The following is a 20,247-nucleotide window of genomic DNA, read 5'->3' as shown; positions in this document are numbered from 1 at the left end:
CATTTATTTTTTTTAAATTTTCTATCTTACATTGAGATTTAAATCTTTCTTGTGTTTTTTACTGAAAGACAGTCACAGATTGTTTTGACATTATTTATTTTATCAAATATGCAGACTTCGAAATATATTTTAATCAATCTTAAGTAATAAAGGTATTAACTCATACATCTTCATACTGATCTTTTTTTTCCCTAATCGTAAAAAGAAAACTATAACTTTTATTTTTTATTAACATATTACAGTTTTACAAGCAAAAGTTGTTCTTTATCAAGCATGGAACAAATGGATCAAGTTTCTGTGAAGTTTAAGAATGCAAATCCTCTTGAAAATATTGTGTCTTTTAGAAATTTTACCCCCATTCACTCTTATGCACTCGGAATGTGCATCATGTCTAGAAATATGATGTCCTTAGTATTATATCTTTAAAAACGACCCCGTTAATTAAATAACGAAGATGAAAAATTGATTCCAACATTAAACATTCGTGCCACGTATATAAATATATTAGAAACAAAAAAAAATTTCATCTCATTAATGCTTTATAGAAACCTAATCATGATTTATTTTTTATTTATTTGGAATCAAAAACTGCATGAAATATCTTCATAATAAAAATGAATATTCGATTTCTTGATATATCCTTACAATAATTCTGTCTACTATAGGACAAATGTCTGTTTTCCTTTTTTCTAAAAGGTAGGTAAATAGTGTTTTTTTAAAAAAAAAAAAAAAAAAAAAAAAAAAAAAAAAACAAACACTTTAATTGATGAACAATGAAAATCATGCAATAATGCTTCTTAGAGAAGACTAGAGGTTTGAGTTCGGAAATGAAACTTGTTATATGAATAATCTATTTTTGATAAATTTTTACACGGACTTTATCTGTAAATTAACCCTTATTTCAGAGATGAAAATCAGCTATTGATTTTAAAAAAAAATTGAGCATGCTAGACTGGAGTAGCTGGTAATCAGAAGAAATAGAAATCAATAACACAATGAAGGTGTCATAAAAGTGAAAGTCTAACCCAATAAAAATCTGCCCTGTACAAGGCATTGATGCGAATAGGAAAAATAGGAAATTAATACGTCTCAACACTTCGGCCCTCACTGCTGCTAATTCAGGCATACACATCTGAACCTTACCTGACGAAAAAAAAACGAAGGATCAAACAGTCAACGTATTAAAATATTCTCCAGAGATTATGCTTCAATGGTCACTAAGAGAACTTAATATAACGAGCAGGAGTATTTCTTTTTTATTTATTTACGAGAAGAGACAGGTCATTTAAGGCGAATAGAGATAATTTAAGATAATTATAAAATTATTTTTATGAATGCCTTTGATAACTATGTAGTTGCAGCTGTAAAAATTCCGAGGCTGTCTTATTTTGAAGGCAAATTATGTTGTTTTGTGAATTTATGTGTATGTGTCGTTGAGAAATGAAGACAACGAAAAGTGATCGATCTATAAAACATCTACAAACAATACAAAGCTGTAAACAGGGTATAAAACACAGACCCCAGAAGTTTTGAATATTATTTTTTATCAGTATCATTCGACTACATGAACGGATAAATATACGAAAGAAACAATACATTATTTTAATATAATGTTAAAACAAATTACAAATATTACATAAAAAAGAATTTTATTACACAGACAGAATTTATTTTTACAGAATGGTACATGAAGTGCAAGCATCAATGAAAGTACAAATGAAATACGCCACCATGACAAAGGTGAGTGAATATCGTACATGTTTAGAAAGGAAAATTTGATTTCTGATGAATAAAATAAAGAACATCTAGGAAGACATGTAGATACAGATCAAAGAAATTATACGTATTCTGGACATGTATGGCGAAAAAGTAACATGAAAAACAGTTGAGATTAAAAAGGATTTTTTAAAAAGGGTATAGTTGTGCACGAATAAAGCCAGTAGAATCTTTAGTCTTGTTTAGAGGAAAGTACAAGTCTGCACTCAAGAAAACAAAAAAGAGAAATACAGATGAATGCTTTAAACAATAGTAGAATATCCTTAATATACTCAGTATTAATATTTAATTTAAAAATATCTTTAGAACATTCAATCAAACTGAATAGTTCTGACTCATAATTTCTTTTTAATTATGTTAAATTTCAGTTACATTCAAAGAAAATACTTTCAATTGTTGAATACTAGTGGGTATTCGATTAATATGGCGAATCTTGACTCATAATTACCGAGTAAATATGGTACAGTAAAACTTACGTAATCCAGGCACATCGTAGTTAAGGAGTCTATGTTTCCTGATAAATCGTCTTTTAATAAGACTTTGAAACTATACCAGTTCCAGCAGTCTAAAGTAAATGCACATGGACAAAAGTACTTGGTTTTTCAGTAGGCTATCGGTTATTTGATCTTTGGAAACACTTTACGTATCAAAACTGTTAATGTCAAGATCAGTAGTATATTTTTTAAAGTATATTTAACGTAATTTAAACTGTTTCTGGTTGTTTCTGTTAAATAAAATTAGTATCAAGACTGTCTGTTAGTGAAATTCTTCAAATGGTTTAAAAAGTTGAAGATCTTGGTATGTCATGTTTCAGAAAGATATAATCCTTATTAAATGTCTTGCCCTGTTAATCTTTTGAAATTGCACCCACATGCAGTCTTGTAATCTTAAGCAGACATGCTTTATCATTGAGACATTGTTACGTCAAAGATTTATGTGTATGTAATTATCTTTATTTAAATATGAATACGGGGCTAACTAAGTTCATGTGTATCCAAAGTGGAAATCTAAGACATACTTCAAGTCAAAGATTTAACATCCAAAAATGGACTTCGGAAAAATAGTGTCTCTTTGAAAGGATGACATTTGCTTTGTCAGCAACACATTATTAAATTTATAATAAACAAATATTCACCATTGATACATATGCATGTTTTTCATCGAATAATTATTCAACATTAGATCTACTGTAAGTTCCAAAACATGAAATACATGTACGTCAAATACCTGATAATTTGTACCACCTGTATATAGAAATACGTAGAATCTGACAACTCCCTGGTCAAGAAATGCAATTCATTTCAAATCTTGTAATTGGTCTTCTACAAAAGTTCGTTAAATATCATTCTGACTCTAAATATAAGTACTCTGAATTTGATATTTAAAAGATGTTGGAGACCATCACTGACAAATCTATGTTGTCTTTGAATACAGGTTTTCCAAAATCTAGCTCTGTGAAAATTAATTGTACTCCTTTATGAGCCAACCCGTTTTCATATTTCTATGAAGCAGAATTTATTTAAAAACTTCGTCATGAGAAGAAGAAAACACTGGTTGTGGTCTTCAGCTCAACATTTACATAATGATATATTGATGACGTTTTATCAATTAACAATAGCTACTGTCATTCATATGTCGACTCGATATATCCCAGTGAAGTAGAAATAAAAGACTCTACAATGTCTGTCACATCTGTTTCATATTTGGAAGTTTTACTGACTATAAACGATAATGGCCAACTAATTACTAACCTGTATGACAAACGGGATGTCTTCAGCTACTTTCCTAATTCATGTAGCAATATTCTAACATCACCTGTATATGCTGTTTATGTATTCCAACTGATTCGATACACACGAGCATGCTCTAAATACTATCAAACTTTAAACCAAGATAAGCTACTACCAATAAGTTGGTGTTATAAGGATTTCAAAAACCCTGTTTAAAGTAACTTTTTGTAAAATCTAATGTCGTTACAATGACCTTGTTTGGTAATACAACCTATTGTTGGATCATATTTTGCCGACACGTTTTATGCCATTTGTTAGGCCATTGCTTTTATAATAAATTTGACTAAGGATACTCCGTATACCTGATCAATACATAGGGCTCACGGCAGGAGTGACAACAGGGGATGCTTACTTCTCTTAGGCACCTGATCCCACCTCTGGTGTTTCCAGAGGTCCGTGTTTTATACCCTGTTTACGATTCCTTTTATTTACTGGATTTATGAGATTGATCACTGTTTGTTATGTTCACATTTTATATTCATTCAGAATTTAAAAATTCTCAAATATGTTTTAATTCCTAGAAAACTTGTTTCCCGTGTTATTTATTTCTTTTTCTATACACATTTCTAAATACAGCTATTACAAATAGCCAATAATATTGTTGTATCTCCACAAACCATTACTTTAGGTCTCCTCTAACGAACTATGTTTGTAGTTTTTTTTTGCAAGGATATTAGATACAAATATAAAATGCCCATCACTTTTTAAGTTTAAAATGATTTCAAGTTAACTTTAAAACCTAACTCCTTTCTGGTAATCGCTCATGATGTTAATTACGCATATCATATAACAGCATTAATGAATAACGTGCTTCCGTTCACGATATATGTATGTACATATATCATTTTTATCGTTAGTGGACGGAACATTGTATCACTGGTAAATTACACTGCTATTCATAACGACAAAATTTGACACAGTGCATTTTGAATCATTACTGTATCATTTGGATCAGATATATCGATACCTATGTAGTTTTTATGTCAATTACAATTACTACTTACTAGTATTACTACACTACATGTTTAACCTGTACATTCCTTGTCTTTTTTTTTGGCATCCTATGGTTTGCTTTCATAGAGAGAGAGAGAGAGAGAGAGAGAGAGGTATCAATTGTTGAGTAGTTTATCGAACAAAGAGAGTAAATCTTTCGATGTCTTAATAACAATATCACTTTAGTTAATGATTATAATTGCAATTGCAATTCTTTCGTCGAAAATAAGTTATTAATTAATGATACTCAGTAATCATCTACCGCGATATGCCAGTTTCATCATAATTTTATTTAAAAAAAAAAAAAAAAAAAAAAAAAAAAAAAAAAAAAAAAAATTCCATGTTTACGCTAATATTATACCACGTGCATCAATGTAGGTATACATTGTACTATATATGATAAACCATAACCCATCACTCCTCCCCAGAAAAAAAAAAACAGTCCGTACCTCTTTCATAAAAAAAAAATATTTTTCAGCAAAACATATTAATATGAAATTTCAATTAATTTGATCTTTAAGAAACAACGCTCGTTTGAAAATATCACCATTCAGAAGGAGAATTGAGATGATTTTGAGTTCCCAAAATGAATTTGTTATAAAACATTTGATTTATTACACACATAATAATAAGCCTTTGTGAATTTTTCACCTTGTACGTTATCTTTATGGATATGAACCCAAGCGCTTAGATGATCTTGAATGAATACAGCCATGAGGTTCTTCAATGCAAACTTTTGATAAATTCCGCTTTTGACAATAAGGTCACGTTCACAATCGAGTCCAATTTATTGCAAAAGGTTCGGTCTATAAAATTATTGAAGATGCTATCATAATGATGAATGTTCATACTATTACGCAATTATTTCCTCTACTTTTAATTGAGAGGGCAAACAAAACGCGTTATCAACGTCAATGATGGTCTAAATTCTCGTTAACATCTCGCACTTTTTTTTTTAATTCATTTGCGGACTGAGATTCAAGGTTGTGTTTGTCTCCTCCATAAATACCATTTTTTGGCTGGGTATACAAATAAAAAGACCTGATAAACTGGTTCGTGTCGGGTCCTGGAGTACGCGTGTGGGTGTCATTAGATTGTTTAAAGAAAAAAATCGCCCCACCTATTGAGTTACCATGACTTACATAACACAAATAGGGTGCATTTGATGGGACGTTCACTCTTTAGGAATTTCATTGATAATTTTTGACATTAAAGTAAATCTATTTTTTTAAACTTCTGACATTCATTTGAACTGAATCCCACGTATATGCCTAAAACTCGCTATAATTTTTAACGTCATTGCCAATGTGTGCCTAATAGTATCAGAATGTTTGTATAACCTCTTGACCAATATGAGGCATGGAAGAATGTTACCAAAATTAATATGACACATGATAAAATTATCTTACGACCATTGTCAAATAATTTATCACATTTTCTAAACAAGGTAATCTTGTAATTTAGCCAAATTTCTAGACGAACTTTATTCATTTTAGTAGACTTAAGCTTTCTATAGATGCGGGTGTTGAGAACCATTAGGCTTCAAATATAAAAAGTGATCAATTCAAACAAGATATAGGTTTGGCATGTTCTCTATAGATTTAAAAAAAAACAAACTTTTACTTACCTGTAAGGAATATCTCAACTTTAATTAAACTGTCGGTGTGTTCGATGGGGTACAAGAACCATTATAAAACACAATCCAATTTGTTTGTATGTCATGACCCACTATGGCAAACTAAAAAAAAATCTTCCCTGTTCTTACTAAATCGATTGTTTGAAAGAATCCTCCAAAATTCAATGGATGGGACTGTTAATTCAACAAAAACCGTTGCACAGATCAAATAATCTCCATTATTACACTAGCGGCCGAACGGATCACAATTATTTACCTACAATACTGGTCGTTAATATGGGTAATTTAAAATGAATATTTGGAACGTTAGCACCTTTACAAAAGCAGGGCTCTCAATATTGTGAGGAGGCTAAAAATGATGGATAGAAACGAAAAATGTTCTTTATGTCAATAAAAGATTTTAAAGTAGGCCAATAAAGCGCTCTCTAGCCAGCGACGCGAATGCGTGGGTGTGACATTGAAGTCTCAAATGCACTTTTAAATTAGGGAGGGAAAAACGTGGATGTCTGCAGCAAGTTCGGACAGCTTTTTCTTGAAGATGAGCATGTCCCAAACTCAGGGAGGGGCTGTGTTCTGTTGCCATGGGAATATGTTACTAACAAAAGAGATGAAGATTTTTTTTTGTCTCTTTGAACAGTTGATGAGGATGAAATAAACACGATGTTCAGTTTTATAGTCATGATAAGGAAATGGTTCTGATTTCTTATTTCATTTTGTTGTAAAATTATATGAATTTTGTTTTAAAGTATTAGATATTCAAATTAATCGAACAGATACAGAATAAAAACGTCCATTCCCTTACAGTAAAGTAACTTAATTATCAAAATAGCAACCTATAGGGTTTAGTCTACAAAAATTAAACTATTAACCGGTTTATACACAACATAGTCAACTGGTTATCATTATTTCAAAAAGTAATCATATGCCACGTGTTCCATTAAACTCTCTCTCTCTCTCTCATTCAAACACTTTTACTTACTTTAGATTATTGGTCCTCCATCTTTCTCACCACGTGGCCTGTCCTCAGAGTACCCCGGATATTTGCCGCCAAATTCCAGTAACAGCATGGAGTGAGGCATTCTGGATATTGAATATTAATGTCAATATTTCGAAAGTAAATAGTCTGTAGTTTAGTGTAATAAATCCATTTGACATAAGACGTATTGAAAATTCATAAATTGTGCAAACCTTAATATAGACCTTTCACTCAAACTAAAACGAGGGACATTGAACCAGTCTTTTGTGCATAATCTCAAAGCCGTGACGTCATAGATTCATTTATCATTTATTAAATGTTACAATAGCTTTAAATGATCTGGGGTTGTATGCGTAAAACACTGCAGCCGGCTTAGCAACCCTAAAGACAGTCGAGAATTTGATCGTGGTCAACGCACTTTCTTGAACGAACTTCGGGCGTTAGCGGATTTGGGTGATTTAAAAAAACAGAATTTAAACTCTTCATCGCGTAAGCTCTTACACCCACATCAATAAAATTTTTGAATAAATATTTCATTAAAAGTCAAGGGCCGCCATCAAAATGAAGAAAACTGTAATTGAGTTGTATTCATGAGATGTGGACTGGAAAGTCTGAACAGTATGTGGAATGTGTAAATAAAATATGACAAGATCATAAGATCAAGCGCGAACTAGACCAAGACTCGAGGCCTAGATAAATCATAATATTCATGTTGTTGAATGATATAATATTTTTTTTATTTTTTAGAATCTATATATTTATAACGTAATATGTCTTTTCACAATTATGTTAGTGGTGTCATCCTCGAGAAGTAATGGACTCTGTGTTTCCGTCATAATGACAGAGAACGAGTGCCCGAATAACCCAACACATGACTGAAGCACAGTTACACTGTATGATGATATGTGAACTCAGTTTCAATGAGAGTTTCTTGAAAACAAGATGTTGATTTAAAACTAGCCATTTCTTTCAACAGCATAGTGGCTCTAGTATGGAGAGTTTCGTGTACAAAATTAAAAGCACTGATATTTTCAGTACTAAGTGTTAAGCTTATTCATGTACATACATACATATGTATATATATAGGATCTCCCATGATTTGTAGTTGGATATGATTTTTATTCAACGAGTTGTGTGTTTTTTTAATCCCCGAGCCTTGGCGAGGGGATAAAAACACACAACGAGTTGGATAAAAGTCATATCCAACTACAAATCATGGGAGATTCTTTTTATCCCATGTTTAATACTTCACAACCAATGTTTTACACTGTTTTATATAGGACTCCACTTTATTTTACTTCATCGCGCTAACGCAAAAACCATTGTGACGTCACAACTGTGGATTATGAAAAAATTATCCAATGAGTCATATCCACGGGATAAAGGGGTAAACATGGGATAAATACATTTATTATATATTTGTTCAATAATACAGGATTTTTGCATCCCTGATATGAACACAGGCACGCGCCCTGTATTACATACCCTGTATCAGCACCCTTTATTTTACCCTTTATCACACCCTTTATTACACCTTTCCGGAACATCTCTGTATTTTTCATTCGGAGTACCTCGGATCTTTTTCTATTAATTGTTTATAAAGTTTATTTAAATTGTAAATTTTCATCAGATATTTTATGCTATTCAAAATAATTATTTGTTTAATTAATAATTATTTCATTTCTTATCGCTGTATGCATTGCCTTTGGAAAAAAAATAATGAAAGGAAATTCAACGAAAAAAAAGAACATATTCAATTATTAAGAATTAATTAATTTACAGGTTTATATATGATTTTTTTGACACTATTTTCAAATATATAATAAAAACAACAATACATGACAAAATCTGTATCACACCCAATATCAACCCTCGACCAATATCAGCCCTCTGGCCTTCGGCCCTCGGGCTGATATTGGAGTCTCGGGTTGATATGGGGTGTGATACAGATTTTGCCATGTATTATTCTCTATGTATTATATGTACAATGTCGTGTGGTAAAAAAAAGATAAAAAATATTTCGATGTTTGTCCGTCATCTAGCTATATCTGTTTTTTTTTTATTTACGATCTCTTTCTATAGCCATTCTATACCAAATAAATTTGGCACAAAATACATGCACCTTGGATAAAAGACTTTCTCATTCGCGTTTACACTGTTTTTTCCCTGCATATGATGTATGTAAAGTAAGGTACCCAATGCCGCAATTAAATGAAACAGTAAACTCAACATTTTTTATATCTTTATATAATAGAAATTCAATTTTCTCAAACTCCAAAAACATTTTTTCAATAGTGTAAAGTGATACAAAAAAATGGATGTCCGGATTGGACACATTTTTGGACTTATTTTGGTTGTACAAATTGTATGTGATGCAAATATCAAATTTCTAAAATATTAAGATATTATAAACTTTGGTGTTCAAAAGTCTACCTTTCTGAAATCATCCTTATAAATCTATACAATTTTTTATCACTTTTTAGGACATTATTCTGGCATTCATTTACGATTGCACATTTGTTTGTATGAACTTCAAAAAAAAAAAAATGTATGCACACCTCCTGTAATTTATGAAAAAAAAATATTTAATTCAATTCTCTTATGTTGATTACAATGAATGCCAATATTCAACCAATCAAATGATTTCTTTGTTAATTCAAGATCGATGTAACGGTTATAACCACTGAAGCAAAAATACATAAACCACGTTTACAAGCGGGATGTATTTTTTTCTGCAATGGTTGAAAATGTTAGTCCTACATTAACAGACATTTAACTGTTAATATTTATGTCTATATATAAAATGTGTAAAACATACACGCTATAATCGTAAAAAGTAGCTTTAAGTACATAAAATATTGTACTATTGATCTGTAGGTCATGGTACATGTAATTGTTTCATTGATCGAAGAGCCCTCTGCTGAAAAATCTTTATTACAGGTGACTTTTCAAACCGGTTCTAACTAGTTTAGAGTTAATGGATTGATTAAGGGAAATGGTTTTCATAAGATTGAAAGATTTAGAATTCAGTGATTGTAATAACCCTACTCAGTACTTCTTTCCTATATCCTACTAAAATCTACCCTCTGAGGCAGCTTCTTACCGTGACCATATTTTCACTGGACAACGAATAATTTCTAAACCTCAATATACTCCAATATATATTAGTCCTCCTGTTTTGTTTTGATGAAGACAAAAATCATAGGAAGCAAATTCTTCAAAGAAGATAACTCATCTCTGTCCAAGCTCTACAACGAGGAAACAAAGCACACGAATGTATAATACAAACCCTGTACACGAACATGTATACATTACAAATCCTTACGTGTGTTCAGTACATCATTTGTAGAATCAATTACCATTCTAAACATATGAATTGGCTGCTTTGCGAACTAAGAGTCAACAACACAAGCTTTATCCGTTTGAACCGTTATTGAAACCCGTTCTGACTTCTGACATATATATTTCAGAAGGTTGAAAAACATTTGCGGGTTCAAGATATTTACGACAACCAATGAGTACCATTAGCATGTTACTATAATATAAAGCGTAAGAATAAAATCGTACATATATGTACATGTATAGTGTTTCTTTAAGGCATTATTCTAGTATTTCTTTTCCAATACAAATCAAGTTCCGTCAACGTGCTTGTATAGTTAGTAATTGACACAAGCTTTACCCGTATGAACCAAGGGGGGAGACCCCCCTCCCCCCCAAAAAAAGATTGCCTAGTACATATAGTATTACTGTAGAAAACAATGCTATTTTTTGGATGTGCCCCTTCTCGAATTACGTCTGATGACCTGGTTTTGCTTGTCAAGGAATTTTTATTTGGAAGTGCCCCCAAAATACAAATGTTTGGTTGTACCCCCCCTTCCCCATATAAATTGCTTCCTATATTAATAGTAATATAAATAGTATATATTTTATATAGTGCTTTATCAATTTGAGTCCTCTAAAGCGCTTTACAATTAAAATATATCATAAGAGATAATGTTTAAAATACATAAAAAAAAAACATTTGAATAAAATTAATCATAATGTCACTATCTAAATTAAAACCATATTTATATTAAGAAATCACAAATTAAAAGCTATTTTGAAAAGATGTGTTTTAAGATCCTTTTTAAAACTAGGCAGTGAAGCACATTCTCTAAGTTTAAAAGGCAGAGAGTCCCGGAGACCAGATGCGGCCTTGTCCTATGGATCTCCTGGTTTTCAAAGAGCAAAACCTGGCAAATACATGTATCACAAATCAACAGAAAATTTATGACATACTTTTCAAGATTCCAAATTGCCACTTTTGTGAGAGGAAAACAGGAGATTTATCTGATTTCGTTCTTTAAAAGACTGTAAAATAGGATACAGTATGTATAATTTATAAAGAAAAAAATCATAACTGCACAAAATTACCTTCAACACTAAGTTTTGGAAATTTCTGAGAGTGGGGTTGGGAATGAGGAGAATTAATTTCAGCTTTTTTTTTCTCTCAGTAAAATGGTATGAATCAAACTTTTGAACACAAACTCATTATTCAGTACAGTTCTGTACAAAACTGAAAACATAATGAAGTCTTGCTGTTTTGTTGTCTGGTTTAACAAAGAATTCAATATGGAACTGAAGTTATTTAAATCAATAAATTTTGCAACTCAACATAAAAACACACGAGAACCCTTGTGAACATTGATATATCATGTTTTATTCACAAAAAAATAAATAATGACATTCAGTCATCCAATTCTTTCACAACTTCATTATTCCAGAATGTCTCTCTCTCAAAACTAAGAATCCAGGAGCCAGGTATATTTTTCTTACTAAACATAGGTGTGCATGCATGGACGGACTTCAAATTCAAGTGTTCTACTGAGTTAAAACTATAAATATAATGAATTTGCATCATGAGATTTTCAAGTTCACACACAGAATAAATGTTAAGTACAATACATAATATATATAAAAAGGGAACATTTTGATTAATATACATTTGTAGGTATAATTTGTTGACAAAAGAAAAATCATTAAAAATTAATCTGGATAATGAAATATGAAGTTTCACAACTCAATTCATCAATCAATGAATTCATTTCTTTCATTCCTATAGACACATGCTCCGTGTGATTCCGTATAACTATTGCACCAGTGACAAAGTGTACCTTTCAGAAAAACTCCATGTGCAATTGCATTAAATATAACATAATGGAATACTAGTCACTCATGGGACAGAACACATTTCAGAGAAGGCATTTCAATTAATAAATTTGAAACCCCTATAGTTGTTCCATAAACTTGGTAACACATTGTAAAAAGGATTTAAATGTCAGTATTGATTAAAGAAAGCTGGCAGAACTCCATACACCGAAGTTGTGAATCAAAGAGAGACAACTCTCTCTCAGAAAATGTTGAAGATGGAGTTGTAGAACTTGGTAATCATCTGCAAGGGAAAAAAAAGAAAAAATGTAAAGAAATTACAAAAAAAATTATTTTCATGTTTTCTGTTTTTAATTTCTTTATTTTTCATACATAATGTTTTTTGCTGGTGGATAAACTATATCAATAAATTCAAGGTGGAAACTAAACACACGAAAAAAATAGTAATTTATAAGGCCCTATGTACTTAATGAACAATCAACCTAATCATTAATGATTCCTCTCAAAATTCAACAAATAAATTTCCACTAAATTATAGTAACATGAATTAAAATACATGTAGCTGCTTCTTACAAAATTATCCTTTCATTTCTGATGACGATATTATTAATCAACCTACATGTCAAGCACAGAGTCTGGGATTTGGTTGAGGAGACTAGCACGGTTTGAAGGGTGGACGTCCCGTTACTGTCCCGGATACACTACTAGTGGTCCGGGACGTACTGGTCTGACCCATTCTACTTGACATAGTACTGGCATTAGACAATCGACCTAAATAAAAGAAAATTATATGAAGAAATCATTACAAGCCAAGACAAAATATAAAGTTACTAAGTAAATTGATGTAAATAAAAGTATATAATATGTATATTAAATATTTAATCATAGAAAATTATATTTGAACTTAGGAAATGGTGACAAAACAGACTAAGTAATTATGCTACATCTTTGTAAAAATTATCCTTGACAATTCTATTTCGTTCATTAGAAAACAATACAGAAAGGATCCAAAACCATTTTTTATCAGACCTACTTGATTAAGAATATTTTAATTCAAATTATTAACTACATGTATAATGGCAGTTTTTCTCCATTTAGAGAGAAGGGAACAAACCAAGACTTTAATGATATACACATTCTAAAATTTTCTTTATTCTGACAAAAGAGACAAAACATTGTCTGGGTTTAGAAATAAACATTCAATTTGCTAAAATTCCAACTGCAGTCAAAATAGTTTGTTCAAAATTTGAGCATGCTTCTTGTAAAAAACACACATGCCATTCTCTGAAAAATTCCTATACCTGTGATGTTGTTTTTGATACTGGTATAAAATATTATGAATATACATAAAGCATAAACATAATATTAATGGTCTTTTATATAATCAACAAAATCACAACTTAATTTGAACTACTGAGATACCATTTCATTTTTTCTTCAGTTGTGAGATACATATTATAAAGATTACAGAGAAAAGCCTTCCCTTTGTTATTACATGTAAATATGATTGACTGTACACGTTAAGATTTGTATTAGTTTTATTATAGCATTATAGATTCCAATTTCGTCTCCCAAAGTTACATTACTAAACCCTATTTTCATCCAATTTCAGGAATAAATACAGATACATGCAATGTTAAGCATCAAGACAATATACTTACCCCTGCCTAAAATAATGTAATTAAAGAAATGTTAATTATCAAATCTATTTCTGATTTCACAATATTTTTTTTCTCTTTATATGCACCATGAATATGGATAAGGGTAGATACTTGAAACTTTTGATTTTAATATGCTGAATAAGTTTTTGATCAAGAGAGTGTAATCCTCGCTCACATATATATGTACATGTTTATTGAGGGAAGATAACACAAGATGTCCTCAGAGCAAATTCTTATCAAGGGCAGATTACCCTGTACTTACTTCCCACACTCCTGTCTGACAGTTGATTGTCTAACTGGGTGTGGAGCTTCTCCAGGTCAAAGGTCGTGAAGGTTTTTTGGGAGGCCTTTTCCTTGGTTTTGGGGGGTTTGGTACTTTCTGTGATATTTTGGTTTGGAGTCCCTGTCATCAGACCCTCTGGGAAATACCGGTAGGCTATCCTCATTCCTACATTTGGCAAAAGGTGACAATGTATTGTAACTGATAAAAAGCCTAGTATACAATGTATCATCCACATGATAATGTCTAGCAAATGTGAAAAAGTGTCATTTAAGGTTTTCATTAAGTTAAATTAATTCAGGTGACATGTAAGCTTGCCATAAGGGATACAACTCAAGTTGTTTTATCCATCATTTATTTGAGAACTGAACATTTTAAATTAAGTACTTGTTTTACATCTCTCTATGTACATGTAGTTCAATCATTACATGGTCAATTTGTATTTAGCATAGAGTTCAAAACTTTGTTTTGTAAAAAAAATGTTTCTTTTGAAAATTTCAAACGATTATCTTAATTTCATTATAAAGGGTTGATTAAATGGTCAAAACAAAAATTTATATTTCATTTTACAAAGCTAGCATCCCCCCCACCCACCCACACAATCCACCTATCTTACCTCCAGATAATAAGAACAAGTTATCGTATCCTCTCTGTACTAATGTTGTTGCTGCTTCGTGCGCTAACCTCTCGTCTTCATCATATATAACTATGATCTTTCCTGGTTGGTTTTTCTAATCAGTGTTAAGTGAAACTTCACATACAGACTATTAATCACCATTATCTTAAGACTTAAAACAGAAACTATTTGTAAATTTGGAAGGTACCTCCCATTACTTTTTATCAATTTTATATTAAGATTTATAATTCCAACATGTATATAAAAAGAACATTGGTTTCTCTTTTTCTTTATGATAATTCTTTTATGTACAACAATTGAAGACATTACAGTGAGACAGTGAAATAGAAATATACCTTAACAACTTTTATATAGACACTGTTCATTTTGCAGTTGGTTCGACATAGTGATAAAAGGATACAAATGCTAACATGTCTTTAGATTCGTAGTTTGTTGCCCTTGATAACATGGATTTGGGGTAATTCTTTGCTGTAAATAAAAACATTCAATATTGAATATGCATGTACACACATCTTTATATAATGACCAAATTTCAAACCTAAAAATCTTCTAATTTATGCATTTTCCCCCCTGATGTTTGATATCATAGCAAAGACATCATATCTTGAATAAATATTAAAAAAATTCATTAAAACACAATCATAACACCCTGCATGACACTTATACACTGTAAGTTACAGAACTGCATAATCGATGCAATTTTACTTTCAAGAATTGACATTTTACAGTTGCTCATAGAAATAAGAAATAGAGAAGTAGCAAAATGAGAACCTTGAGTGTAAGTCATTAAATTTATCTCTATCTGGATAATCAACATATATAATTTGATATATCATAATAATTTGACATGATAATAATTTATCATTCTACTTTGAAATTTTCATTTCACTAGTGGAAAAAAGGAGGAAAATTTGAATCTTCTAAGAAATGCACTTTAGTTATCAAACTTTATGTTAAAACCTGTGACATTCCTGCAGTTCGATTTTAAGCTTGACATGACAGAAAACTTTGAATTTAACCCTGCATGTTTCTACCATGATGAAAAGTAAAGTGGAAAAAAATAGAGAGGCCGAAACACATGGTGTGTTTGTGAAACACTGATGCTTCCTTATGGCAGCTCAGAGCCAAGGTGAGAGTTTATCAAAAGTAGGTCGAACTCCAAGGTCAAGGTCATGAGGTCAAAAATGTTGGTACCCAAAGAAAGATCTTGTTACAAGAAATACAAATGTGAAATTCGAAAGCCCTAGCACAAACCGTTCAGAAGTTATGGGCAAGGTTAAAGTTTTTGGAGACAGACAAACCATAATTAATAGAAAAACAGAAGACAAACAGATGGTCAAATCAAAAACTACGTGTCCTGAATCTCTGCCTACAGGGGCATAATATGTCCTGGCCATGTCACATGTTGATCTTAAAAAAAAAAAAAAATAAATAAATAATCAACAAAAATGACAGTGATTCTATAATTCATCACAAACAAACCTGTGATTATATGACACTCCTCAAAGGCATCAGAATCTCTGATGTCAAGCAGCAGATAGGGACAGGAGAAATCCTCCACTTTAGCTGGGGGCTGGGCAGGTCTGGCAGTATCCACCTCACCTACACCCCTCACAACTCTGGAAATAAGAAAGTCATTTTTTATCAATTTTACTTAAGAAAGGATTCTTGTCTGGTTTCTGACTAGATGAAATATTCAAAGTATATTTGCTTATATGTCTTATATATTTAGATGTAAGAGATTTAAAAGATCACATTTTCCCCCATCACAAATGTACAACTTTAAATAGAAATGGTTAACTGCGTTTGAAATTTAGCAGGGACTATTTTATCTCCTATTCTGCTTCTCAAAATTACAATAGAACAAAGAATTTAATTCAGATTTTTAAACAATCAAAGATAATTAAAGAAAATTTCAAATGTAAGTAAAATTAATAACAATGGACTGAAGTTATAAAATATATCAAATAGATATGATTTTCTAAACAAACTCTAATTTTGTTAACTTTTAAAGGCTTCCAATCTAAGTACAGATTTGAGCAAAAAATACCAAAAAAGTGTTTTTTCTCTCTTAGTAAACGTTCAAACCTTTTTGGTTTTCTATCAATTTGTATCTTTATACATGTATGAAGACTTTACCATATGTGAAAATAATAAAAATTTAAATATATGAAGCATATAAACTAATATATCCTATAAATCTAAGAAAAATAGAGGAAATTCGGATTAGCCAATATCTATTTTAGTTAAATTATTTATGTCAATTTGGTAGTATCATCTGATAGACCCTATATTATGGTAATATCTTTTTATGCAAAAGAAAAACATTTAATATTATGAAATAGAAGTAGGCATTGAATGATTGGAATCAGTAATTTTTTTATTCTTAAGGTCAAGGAAAAAAATAATGACCTTGACCTGGCCTTGCTTTTAAAATAAAACGGTCAAATTTAATCTAATTGATACCATCACTAAATGATAATGTCATCTTCAATCCATGAAAATTTCATTAATTTTTAAATACAAGAAATATGAGAAGAATCCCTCCTTAACACACTATCCTTCTGTAGTCCACAAGGATAAAATGATTGATCCATTTTGCTTTGGAGTATTTCTTACCCCTGAAGTGTTGACCTGGCTCCTGTTCTGGGTCCCTCCCCATAGTCCCCCTCTGTGACCGCTAGTGAGGGGGCGGGGCTGCCCCTCTGTATGTGTTGAACCTCCAGATCTGCTGTGTCTGGCCGGTCAGTGTAGTTTCCATTACCTGAAGAGACAGGGTTTATAATAATCTCCACCATGAAAAACTTAGAAATAGATCTCAAGCAAATTCAGAGAATTGTGGTCCTTTGCTTTTGGGGTCTTACTGGTTGGGATGCAATTATGGCAAACTGTAGCTATCATGTCTGTTTGTATGGTCTTGTCTTTTCATCGGAAAAAAATTCAATTTTTGAATAAAGTTAGGACCAAGACAATTTTATCAAACTTCAAGGTCAAGGTCATAAGGTCAAGTATCATAATTAAAACATTTGTAAGTTACAATTGAGGCAAACATGAATTTTTTTTTCAATTAATAAATGTTAAGACTAAGATAAATGTTTCAGGAAACTGCATCAAATGTCCAGGTCATGAAGACAAATACATCTGCATCAAATGTCAAGGTCATGAAGTCAAATACATCTGCATCAAATGTCAAGGTCATGAAGACAAATACATCTGCATCAAATGTCAAGGTCATGAAGACAAATACATCTGCATCAAATGTCAAGGTCATGAAGACAAATACATCTGCATCAAATGGCAAGGTCATGAAGTCAAACACATTATCATGAAACATTCTGAAGGTCTTGTTACTATTACATGTAATGCACATCTGAAAAAAAAAATGTCCTGTCTCTTCTAGAACACTTGGAAATGTCTGGTCATGTGATGCACATGTGAAATATTAATGCCCTAGCTATCTTCTCTCATTCAAAAGTTATGACCATAGTAATTTTTTTAAAAGTACATGCAAGTCAAAATCCAAGGTCAAGGTCAGGGGATCAAAAATCATAGTATATTTGCAAAGCTTTTGTCAAAGTAATGTATTTGAAGAATGCGAAAGCCTTACCTTCTCTCATTCAAAAGTTATAATCATTCTGAATGTTTTAAAAATAGGTCTAACTCAAAGGTCAAGGTGACAGGGTCAAAAATCATAGTATGCTTGGAAAGGTCTTGTCATAGGCAATGCACATAAATAATATGAAAGCCCTATCTTCTCTCAATAAAAAGTTATGACAACTGTTAATATTTTTTAAAAAGTAGGTCAAATGCCAAGGTCAATGGGTGAAAAATGATAGTATATTTGGAAAGGTCTCATCTAAGTAATGTATACATAAAATATGAAAGCCCCATCTCTTCTCTTTCAAAAGGTATGACCAAGGTTAAAGTTTTTGTGACAGACCGGCAGAAGGACATCAGACAGACATATGAGATTTAACGTCCCCTCACTTTTGCACAAATGGAGGACAAAAAAACTTGCAATAAATCTCAACTTTGAAAAACATCCCAATTCCTGTATCATATCACAAAGAAGTGTATATCAATACACTCATATACATTGTATATATACTCAACTAGTCTTTGATTTCAATCACAATATCCCTGCTGTGTTCTAATTCACTGTAGAATATTACATGTTGTATTTGTGAGATGCTAATGTCAATACAGCTGGGTTATATCATGTCTTTTGAGCTCTGTTATTCAATATAAACATAGTCTTTTTTTTATTTGTCAATTTACCTATTGTTGACTGTGTACTATGCCTGTTTTCATACTCTGCTACTTGTACAATCTGTAAATGAAAATTAAAAATAATGACAATCATAGAAAAAAAAGAAATTCATAATTCATTTGAGGGTGGTGGTAGTGGTGGGGGGGGGGGGGGGACAAATTAAATCCAAGATACTATTTAAAGCATATGAAATTTAAGCTTACATATAATTCAACATTTATTATGTTTTTAGCAAGAGATATTTCATTGAGACTTACAAGTTGTACAAATGTTGTGACTTTCATTCGTTTGAACACTTCATCTTTCTTAAATTTGTAATCTGAAAAATAAAAATAAAAAATCTTTATTGTTTTTTTTTTAAACAACTAAACCTGGATCATTTATATTTTGTGTAACTTTATATTTTTGCAGAGATAGGAACACTGCATTTTTTCCCCCTTTTCTTTTCTTTGTGGGTGTGTGTATCCCATGCAATTAATAATAATTTAGAGTTATCTCCCATTTTCACTGATGGGAAATTTTTTCATATGAGAGAGTCACAAGAAAATGCATATTCAGTGCACACATTTATGTGACTTCTAGTATCCACTCAATTTGACCAATTACAGTCATACACAAAATCATGTGCAGTAATTCATCCTCATTCAATCCATTTAGTTTTATCTTGAATTGATCAATTACGGTAACCGCAATGTTTGGATAACCATGATTACTAAAATGCTTTTCTGACAAGAGGCCCATGGGCCATAAAGTTCACCTGATACTCATGTTGCTCTCCCTCTATCTCTTCCTCTTAAATTACCTCCTGTGGCCTGGACCAAATCAAAGGCTCTTTGTATTAATGATTGCATAACTGATTGCATATCTGTTTAAATTTCACAAATTATATAATCTTGCTATTCTTTAAGAAGTCTGCCTATTCCTGTCAAGTCCTCTTGAGGGCTGTATAACTTAAACAACTTGTTTTCAAGGACAGGGATATCTCTTAAGCATTTTGCCATGACCGCTTAAGTAGTAGTACTTTGAAAGAAAAGAAAAATTAAGGTGGAGAAAATGTGAATACTCACCATTCTGTGTAAT

At 31.4% G+C, this 20,247-nt stretch overlaps 1 protein-coding gene across 2 annotated transcripts in view; it reads right to left on the bottom strand.

Moving 5' to 3' along the window:
• Positions 1 to 11,845: 11,845 nt before the first annotated feature.
• The window catches only part of LOC133184924 (centrosomal protein of 41 kDa-like), a 50,278-nt gene continuing 41,876 nt past the window's right edge, over positions 11,846 to 20,247 (bottom strand). For both annotated transcript variants that reach the window (XM_061319991.1, XM_061319993.1), the window contains 9 exons: positions 19,425 to 19,486; positions 19,176 to 19,227; positions 17,517 to 17,661; positions 16,380 to 16,516; positions 15,298 to 15,365; positions 14,877 to 14,991; positions 14,243 to 14,428; positions 12,939 to 13,090; positions 11,846 to 12,602 (listed from right to left, as the gene is read on the bottom strand). In XM_061319991.1, the coding sequence (XP_061175975.1) occupies positions 12,975 to 13,090; positions 14,243 to 14,428; positions 14,877 to 14,991; positions 15,298 to 15,365; positions 16,380 to 16,516; positions 17,517 to 17,661; positions 19,176 to 19,227; positions 19,425 to 19,486 (881 nt within the window). In that variant the 3' untranslated portion in view covers positions 11,846 to 12,602; positions 12,939 to 12,974. The remainder of the gene's footprint in view (positions 12,603 to 12,938; positions 13,091 to 14,242; positions 14,429 to 14,876; positions 14,992 to 15,297; positions 15,366 to 16,379; positions 16,517 to 17,516; positions 17,662 to 19,175; positions 19,228 to 19,424; positions 19,487 to 20,247) is intronic.

Source organism: Saccostrea echinata, unplaced genomic scaffold (assembly GCF_033153115.1).
Source record: "Saccostrea echinata isolate AGI-Se365-2 ecotype Australia unplaced genomic scaffold, CSIRO_AGI_Sech_v1 ptg000011l, whole genome shotgun sequence".
Lineage (NCBI taxonomy): Eukaryota > Metazoa > Mollusca > Bivalvia > Ostreida > Ostreidae > Saccostrea > Saccostrea echinata.
Note: the sequence above shows the minus strand (reverse complement) of the source record. Positions and strands in the feature narration are given on the sequence as shown.